The 9,849-nt window shown below is 37.4% G+C and overlaps 1 protein-coding gene across 2 annotated transcripts; it reads left to right on the forward strand.

Moving 5' to 3' along the window:
• The first annotated feature begins 264 nt into the window (after positions 1-264).
• On the forward strand, positions 265-9,789 carry zdhhc16b (zinc finger DHHC-type palmitoyltransferase 16b). Of its 2 annotated transcripts, none has more exons than XM_055229608.1 (10): positions 265-373; positions 2,605-2,903; positions 3,836-4,030; positions 4,730-4,818; positions 4,904-4,932; positions 5,022-5,155; positions 8,571-8,656; positions 8,849-8,972; positions 9,050-9,120; positions 9,198-9,789. In XM_055229608.1, the coding sequence occupies exons 2-10, from the start codon at positions 2,652-2,654 to the stop codon at positions 9,298-9,300; spliced, it is 1,083 nt and encodes a 360-aa protein (XP_055085583.1). In that variant the 5' UTR covers positions 265-373; positions 2,605-2,651; the 3' UTR covers positions 9,301-9,789. The 2 variants fall into 2 exon arrangements, with proteins under 2 accessions (XP_055085583.1, XP_033840467.1); XM_033984576.2 differs by having other exon boundaries at positions 279-373; positions 2,609-2,903; positions 9,198-9,755.
• The last annotated feature ends 60 nt before the right edge of the window (positions 9,790-9,849 follow it).

Here is a 9,849-nt window from a genome sequence, read left to right on the forward strand (position 1 = left end):
GTGGGACTCATTTTCCCATATTACCTTGCGCAATACATGCAACCAACTACACTGTTACAGGATATGCCACTTTGGTTTTATTCATCACCTTATCTTTTCTATCTGAAAATTGAGATAGATAAAGTCATATGAAACTTCAGAATCGATTAGTATTGATTATTTATGGCAGTAATTCGTTAAATTGATGCAACGTCCACGTTTCCGCCTTGACAGCAACTGAACGAGAAATAACGCTCTTATTGCATAGAGGATCTTTGAGTCGCCGTGTGTTTCACCGCAGAAGCAGAGCGTGATCGCCGCTAACAGCTTTATCCTCCTGACCATGACCTAAACTGACCGTCGTGCCGCTGATTAGCCCTTTGCACCTGACCAGGTACAATAAATCTTATTCGTACATTGTTCTGTTGTATATTTAAAAAAATGGAAAGCAGCTGTCAAGGTTTAAACACAGCGCAACATCCTGGCTAGCTGTACCATAGCTGCAACTTGTAGATTATGAATGAATTCCTGATTTTTCTTATTTTTGCAACCATTTCTTCAATTGTATTCTTTGAAGTAAAGGCAAATATCTTATGTAGAATTATTGATTATGGGATAGCTTTCTTCTAATTGCATTGTAGTTGTGTACTGTTAGAATTCACACTCACCATAGTACAGCAGCCATGGATTATGTTATGCTAAGATATTACTAAATGCTGTTCCTGTACATGCAAGTAACCTTGATTGTACCTGTTCTTGAAATGGACAGTACCCTTTGGAATATCTCAAACTTGCACCTTATGGTCAAATTCATTGCAAGTATGAGAACTGATATAGTAGTTCATAGAGGTCAAACCTGTATCTGTAAATCAATATAATTTCTTTGAAAACTCGTCATCACAGTGACAGTGACAGTGCACTTACTTGTCAGACCAGATTTAGACTGGCAGCAGGTTGCCATGGTGACCAGGGTGTCCTGTTGGGTGCCAGGCTCTCACTTCTTTTCCATCTGAGCTAAGTGCAAAATGTTTTTCAAATAAGACATTGGGTTTTTATAACATAGCTCTCTACTCATGCCATTTCAACAGATTACAGTTTACAGTGTCTTTCAAAAAATGAAAACCCAAGATCATTATCAAAGGATGTTCAAACAAAAATGTGTCTGCAAAATTATGAAAATGAAATGTTTTCCCTTTGTTGTACTATTCTATTCTAATAGTTATATTGGTCAAAACTGAATATTAATTTACATCATTTACACCTCCACAATGACATTAACACATCATATTCACACATCAGAGAACATTGCATAATAATAATAACAACACATTTAATGCAGTGAACATTTGCTGGGACTGTTAGTAAGAAGCAAAATACAGTTGTGAAAAGTATCACAACGGTGTAAGAAAAGATGTACAAAATCCAATACTAATCAATACAAAACTAGTACAGAAACTAGATACTTATTTAAGGAAATATCAATACTAAAAAAGTCCCACGCAGATGACAGAAATGAACCTTTCCTGAACAGCTTTAGAATAATCTTGAGCTGTATCATAACCAGTATAAGACCACATACACCTGGACGACTGAGGAATTGCACAGTTATAAGGCCACATGTTAATATAAAAGAAAGTACTGTTATTTAATGTTGAAAATCACATTAGGTAATTGTCTTTAGTCTCTTTATTATATTTTATTTGAGTTTTTTTGTTTTTTATTATCATCATGGTAGTCATTCCTTGGTATCGAGTTAAAAATTTTAGTATCGTGACTCATCAATTTCTAAATAATAAAGTATCTGAAAATTCATTGCTAATGTCCAATGTCCATTGTGCTGATATTTGATTAAAACCTGAATAAAAGTAATGGTCTGGGGGTTGATCCTCAAGGTACACCAAATCAATGCCCTTGCTCTTTGTTTATTTTTCACCTTTACCTGCTGAGTACTTTGTAAGTGTCAACAAAGACATACACACCCAATATGTCAAAACTGTAACAACTGCCCTAACAACTAAGCATGCAAGATTATGTAGTCGATTTAAGTAAGGCGTGTCGTGTTGTGCACCTATAGTTCCACAAAAACTATCTCCAGTTCTTTCTTGGTAATGTTTGTTCCTTCTTGATTTCCCTAGGGTTCTCACTGTAAACCACACCTATACTTTTAGTCGTCTGTCCATCGGGCAATAGCTCCTCATTTGCATTCCTCATTATTCAATTTCTTAGAAGGTCACCGATCCTTATCTGTGTAACCAATAGTCACTTTCATGAAAACCTAGCCACAGCTTAGTTACCTCCTCATGTTATGTCCTTCTTTTTCCTTTCATTGAGTTACAACATGTACTGGAGTACTTTTTTTGCCCTTGACCATTCATTAGACATCAATTATTAAGGGGTGGGGGGGGCATTACTTAATTAGCTTGTGCCCTTGTTTACCTTAACTGGCATGTATCTACCTGCGCTGTCTAGGAAAGTTAGTAGTTGCCCTTAGTTGTGCTTAGTGTAGTAGTGAACCAATTAAGATGGAGTCCATGATTCAATTGAAGAATGAAGAATTGCTCTTTTTTGTGGCTTTCATTTGTAACTGTTGGTCCGTTTGCTTGTGCGTATGTGTGTGTTTGGAAGGCAGGGTGTTCCAAGGAGGAGGAAGTGGTGGAGGAGCGGCCGATGGGATGCGGTCAGGCGGCAGCTGGAGGTGCCAGTTGTCCCGGACCATGAGGCTCATCCTGCGCTGGTGCCGACCCCACAGAGGAGCTCACAGAGGGGGCAGAGGCATAGGAAGGGTGGCCCAGCTGTGGAGCTACACCAGAGTGATTCTCAAGTCACTCTACTACAACAGCCTGAGTGACTCAGATACACTGTTCGACTGTGTGTTTGAGCCCGTATATTGGATAGTGGACAATATGACCCGTTGGTTTGGAGTGGTATGTAGCAATATTCTTTAGTAAGGTTGTCAAATTGATGCATTTGAACATACATCAATGCAGAGAAAAATCACAAACTGGATAGAACTGGAATTAAAGAAAGGACTATTATTTTGTGCTCAAAATGTATTTATTGTTAAATCTTTTATTTTTTTTATTATCATTGTGGTTTTAAAATTATATCAAGTATCAAGCCTTTTTCATAGTTAAGAAATCCAGATTGACATTTTGAAAGTAGAGATGTCACGATACTAAAATTTCAAACTCAATTTCAACACTACTACTACTAAATACTTGATACCAAATATGATACTACAATGATGATTAAAAATGCTACTTTTTTAGTAACAGAATGGAATTTCCATATACAAAATATTTGTACTTTATTTATATTAGCATGAAATCTTATATTTCTTCTGATAAAGCTCAAAATCATACTAAAACTGTTGAGAAAAGCTCAAATTTTGTCCAATTAATGTGATTTTTTTTTTTGCAGTATCAATATTTGTGTGTCTAGTTTTGATATTGGTTTTAGTATTTATTAGTATATGATTTTCAGTTTTTTACAACCCTAATTGTGACAACACTATACATATATAGATTATCTGGAGATGATATTTTTTGTGTATTTTGAATAAAAGCCGAGGACTTTTTATTTTTTTATTTACTTATCATTGTGCATCATAATTACCACAATAGGTTCCTTAATAACTTTAATTATTGTCTCATAATGAATTATCGTATGACAACTGCTAATATTTTCCACTTTGTTATCCAGTTTAGAATTGAAAGATATAATTTTTAGATTATTTTAGGGTTATCAATAGATACTTTTTATGACAGAATAATAACTTTGAGCAACATTCAGAAAAAACAAACCAACCATTTTTTGTCATCATGGTAACCATGTCCTCCCATGTTTGTGGTCTTAGGTCTTTGTGACCCTGGTCGTCCTTCTCACGTCCTCAGTGGTGATCATAGTCTACCTGTTTGTGATACCCATAATCGTCAGCATCTACCCGGTCTATTGGAGCTTCTGGCACTTGGGCTGTGGGCACTGGCTTCTGCTCATGGTGGTCTTTCACTATTACAAAGCAGCTACAACTGCAGCAGGACACCCACCCAAGGTACAGAACAATTATGGTTACCAATATCATTAACCACTGGCACTGAGGGCAGTATCCTGACATTTTGATCATAAATGTTTTGCAGTAATATGAATATTTACAGTTAAATAAATTTGAAGGTGCAGTCAAACAGCAGCAATACAACCAAAATTATCCTTATTTGACATTAGCAGTTTATTTATAATTACAGTGATCTGATCACATAAAATATTTTTTAGAGTTTCAAATAGAAGGTAAACAGCATTGCAACAACTATTAAAAAAAAAAAAATGTTGAAAGATCCTGTGCCGCAAGATCTCGTGAGATAAAATTGCCACAAGATTGTCCACACAAGATTTTTTTTTTTTTCATACGGTCACATTTGCTTTGGACTAAAAAAGTTATCTTTGCTGAGTTACACCTCTTAACAATTGTGGTTCTGTAGTTCCAAAAGGAAAATTACTGCAAAGTTAATTAAGAGGCCAAAACTGTGAACTGAATCGCACAATTGATTTACGATTTTTGTCAAAATCTCGTCTTGTCTCATGCTCGTGGACCCCATCTTGTGTCTCACGCCTTCTATTCCTAGATTTTTTTTTTTTTCTTTTTAATTTTGATTGAGTGAGTTACAATTACTCAACTGTTGTCATCGTAACTGTTTTGTATATATATATATATATATATATATATATATATATATAAACATTATTTTCTTTTCAGGATAAGGTCCATGTTCCTTCAGTATCTATATGCAAAAAGTGCATTATTCCAAAGCCTGCCAGGACACATCACTGTAGCATTTGCAGCACGTAAGAAAATAATATTCTTGAAGATGATTCTTGTCTTTTCATAATTCATTAAAGGATTACATTATGTGTGCATCATTTTTTACAGATGTATACTGAAGATGGATCACCACTGTCGTATCCTTTACTACAGCAGCAGTCTACTATCCATTTACTTTTACATATTTTTTTGGTTCTCCTTCATTGATCTTAACTAATATTCCTAGCCTGGTTAAACAACTGTGTTGGCCATTTTAACCACCGCTATTTCTTCTCCTTCTGCCTGTACATGACCCTGGGTTGTGTCTACTGCAGCATTAGTAGCAGAAACTTGTTCATAGAGGCTTACAACGCCGTGGAGGTATGGTTTTAGGGGTGGGGATTTGGTTTTGGGGGAGGGGCCACAGAAAGCACACCTGCCAGATGGCTAATGTGGAGTGAAACAAGAGACAGATGAATTTTGGCCTGGCGGTTTGACCTATGTGGTAAACAAAGATCTCAGGAATTAGTCAGATTAAATTACTGCCATGTCCTCACCTGTGACCTTAACACAAGTGTTTTTGAAGTACTTAGTATTCTATAACGTAAGTAGATCATTTTACACTTTGTTCATTGTAAAACAGCCATATTGATCAAAAACTGCTTAATAATGGAAATGGGACTATTGACTTCCTGTTAAAAATTACAGAACTGATAGGCCTACCCTCTTCATTCGTATTTCACTGTAACAATTTCTATTTTGGTGTAGTGGCCATGTGCCACCAGCTTCTAGACTGACAGAGTTTAAAGGTGTTAGAACACATGGGTAAAGAGCCCAATACCCAATGCGTTTAGTGAAGAATCCTTTTGACATTTTGTACACTAGCACAACCACAGACAAAAACTACACTTTTGTAGCACTGATCCATCCTTAATTTGTCTTTAAATAGACACACCTACGCACACCTGGTGAGACCAAACAGGGACTACAGTGACACACAGTTGGCTGGTGGTGCGAATATATAAAAAGGCCTCAAAAAGGCTCTTACACACCAGCCCCTGAATTGGGTGACACAGAATGGAACACAATCACAATTCTTTCAATCATAATCCAACAGTTCAAGCCAATTTGTAAAGCCATCTGTCAATCAAGGTACAAATATTTGAAATATACATTTCCATCTCATACGCTTGCACATTTTCTTGGATTTCAAAAAGAACAGCTCTAGAGCTTTATCAAAGCGCCTGGTCAATACATGGCTTTCCATTTTGAGAGAAAAGAATGAATTTCACTCTACTGTGGACCTCAGACCAGTTCTAATGTATTTCAGCAGAAGCAAGATGAACATACAAATGTGGAAAGACCATTTTATCCTGTACATGAATACGCTCTGTATTCATGTACAGGATACTGTACATGAATACATGAATGTAACTGTAAAGTCTAACTGTAAGTTAGACTTCGCTGGTTTTACTATGTAGAATCTGCTGGTTCCAACTGAGCTACAGTGATACCAGAGTCAGAGTCACACACACCGGCCCCTGTGTGGTCACCAACTTGATCAATAATCTGTACTGAACATAATGATTGTAACTTGACCATTGGTGGATCTGTGCCAACATCCAAAATGTGCACAGCTTGAGAAGGTAAAGGTGATGGCTGCTCCTGTGATGTTAGATCCACTTTAACCTCCTTTACATGGGCAGCTTTACATAAAGAGCCCTGCTTCAGCTTATTGAACTTGAGCGTTGCAAGCTTCTCTACTACGATTTGTATTTCTGCAATATCTCCTTCCTCCTAATGGCCTCAAGTTGTTCATCCAGTCCATGAATCTTCTCAAAACAAGAAGCTTTCACCAAAGTGCTGCCATATCAGCCCATGCTTTAAGGGGGGCTGATGCAAGGCTCCTTGAGCTTCTGTGTAACCCTTCACCATTTTTTCAAAAGTTTTTTGATGACATTTTTTCAGTACACCATTTTACAGTGAAGTCCCAGACATGTAGATCTTCCTTTTCTGCGATGCATGGCTCACTGTGTGGGTGCTAAGTCCTTCCTGCCGCAGTCAGAGTGGCTTTTCTCTTCAAAGACTCCTTCACAAGAGACACTCCAATGGTACCCCAGTCCAATTCCAAAATGTCCAGCTTTATGCCAATCTCGCTGACTTGACCCTAGGCATTCAAGGTTCTAATCCTGAGGCAGTTATTGACTAATGTAGCGGTCAGCGGTCCTGTGCCACCAGCTTCTAGACTGATAGAGTTTAAAGGTGTTAGAATGCATGGTTAAAGAGCCAATACCAAATGTATTTAGTGAAGAATCCTCTTATTGACATTTTGTACACTAGCACAACCACAGACAAAAACTGTACACCTCTGTAGCACTGACACATCCTTAATTAGTCTTTAAATAGACACACCTGGGCACACCTAGTGAGACCAAACGGGAACTACAGTGACAACAGTTGGCTAGTGGAGCAAATATATAAAAAAGGTCTCAAAAAGGCTCTTGCATTTGTAAAGTGGCTATGTGATGATTAAGAACCTAACGTGCATCACTCAGAATCTTTTTTTTTTTTTTTTACTAAGTATGAGAATATTGGGCGGGGATAGGGGTAGGTGAAACAGGAATTTTTTTAGCATTACCGCATTACTCAAATGTATATGAATTGATCAAATTAAAACTTATTAAAATTATGACAAGGGAACACGATTAAACAAGATTAGTTAATAATGGCCATGCTGTTAATTTTACCAACATTGAGCATTAATGTATAAAAAATGAAATATTAATACTAGAATCACATTCGCTCCACTCCAGAAAAATAAATAAATAAATTAATTAATTAAATTAAATAGCTGGAATGGGTATCGGCAGGGGTGGACTGGCAAAATTCAAGGATATTGGTTCAGCCAATATCCTCATTAGACCTATAAATAGATGTAATGAAACTGCTGCTGGTTGTTGGCCCAGAACAGATCATTTCTAAACCCTACAAAGCTGTTATTTATACAATCTGTAATTACTTAAATGTGAAATTACACTTAGTTTGATTTGTTAATAGCATTATAATGTTTCTATAAATTGTTAATGCAAACATGTCTAAAGTACTTAAAGGGCAAGGCGAGTTTATTTGTATAGCACAATTCAAAGTTCTTTACAGAATAAGACAAATCAAAACATATGATGATTATTTGTGATTATTTAAGATTAACATTAAAGGAGAAAAGTGCAGAATAAAAACCTTTCAATCATATGCAGCTAAACAGAACTGTTTTGAACCTGGATTTAAACATTGTCAAAGTAGAGGCCTGTCTCACATCTTCAGGAAGACTGTTCCAGGTTTTAGCTGCACAAAACTGAAACTCTGATTCTCCATGTTTTGTCCTGACTCTGGCACCAGCAGGAGGCCGGTCCCTGAAGTCATCAGAGTGTGAGATGGTTCATGTGGCTCCAACATGTGAGAGATGTATTTGGTGCTGGTCCATGGAGAGACTTGTTCACAAGCAGAGCTGCTTTAAAGTCTATTCTCTGAGCCACAGGAGCCAGACCAGAGCACAGGACACATGTGTCAAGTACTTCCTGGTTCTAGTCAGGACTCGAGCAGCAGTGTTCTGGATGTACTGCAGCTGTCTTAAGGCTCGTTTTGGAGGTTACAGTAGTCTAAACTACTGCAGACAAATGCGTGGATAAGTCTCTCCAAGTCTGGTTTTGACAGTTTACCTTTGATTTTTGCAATGTTTTTAGATGGTACTTAAATAGCCCATATAACCTATAATATTGATGCGATGTGTTTTTGTCAGAGCTACTACCAGACCCCTCCACCAGAATTCACCGTAATGGAGACCACTGGTCACAAATGTATCATCTTCCTCTGGGTGTTGACCAGGTTGGTTGCAGAACAGAACTTGCTACAGAAGAGTGTGACCAAGATTTGTATGTCATTGGGATCTTCCAGGCTAAATAAATAAATGATAAATAAGCTACTGGTTACTTGAGTTTTGATCTTAAAATAATGTTAACAGCAGGATAGAGGAAAAAGCGTCTAATAATTAAAATGTAGTCCTTTATCTGTCTGCAGCTCTGTGGCAGTGGCCCTGGGAGGACTGACACTTTGGCACGCTATGCTCATCACGAGAGGAGAGACCAGTGTGGAGCGCCATATCAACAAGAAGGAGACCAGGAGACTCAAGGAGAGGGGCAGGGTACAGGCATATTAATTCAAAGGGCTCAAGTGGCATATAAGTATACACCAAGTAACCTAGATTTGTTTTTCATGTAGGTCTTCAGAAATCCTTATCATCATGGTAGGATCAATAACTGGAAGTTGCTGTTTGGTGTGGAAAAAAGAAGGCAAGTTGTTCTAAATATAAAATAAAACAATCATGTATTCATTGGTTTTAAAAAGTATTTGTATTTATTCCACTTAGTCATTGGTTGACTCGAGTGCTGCTCCCCTCCGCTCACCTTCCCAAAGGGGATGGCATTGTGTGGGACAGCATCTTCACCCGGAGGGACCCTATGGCTATCTGACCAACAACATGTCAAAGACTGCTCCAGTATTTGTCCTGCACATGTTTACTGAACTGTTTACCTGTGTACATACAGTATTTCTATTTTAATATCCACTATACAACTTGAGATTTACTTGAGATTCTTAAAGCAGCCCTTTATCCATTAGTGCCACACTGTTGAATACAAAGAACTAAATTGAGTGCTGAATTTTCTACTAGATGCTGCTGGGTTGCATCTTATCAGACCAGTGCTACTGTTTTGTATGCATTTCTCTAAACACAATTATCATTTCATTTGCCAATGAGAGCAAATTAAAGAAACTGCACCTTCTCCATCTTAAACATGTCTTAAACACACCAGGATACTGTGTGCCTTTACAGACTATCGGGCACTGTGAGGTCAGGATCCTGTGTATTTCACACAATCTTAAAGATGAATCTGTAGGCCAAAATGAGAAGGTAAGAGGAGCTGTGCTCCTGTGGCTTTTCAATAAAATAATTGTTTCATAGTCTGGTTTTGTCCACCTTTGTTACAGTATTACTACATTTTTAGTAAGTCTTGGTGACA

Source organism: Periophthalmus magnuspinnatus, chromosome 19 (genome assembly GCF_009829125.3).
Source record: "Periophthalmus magnuspinnatus isolate fPerMag1 chromosome 19, fPerMag1.2.pri, whole genome shotgun sequence".
Lineage (NCBI taxonomy): Eukaryota > Metazoa > Chordata > Actinopteri > Gobiiformes > Gobiidae > Periophthalmus > Periophthalmus magnuspinnatus.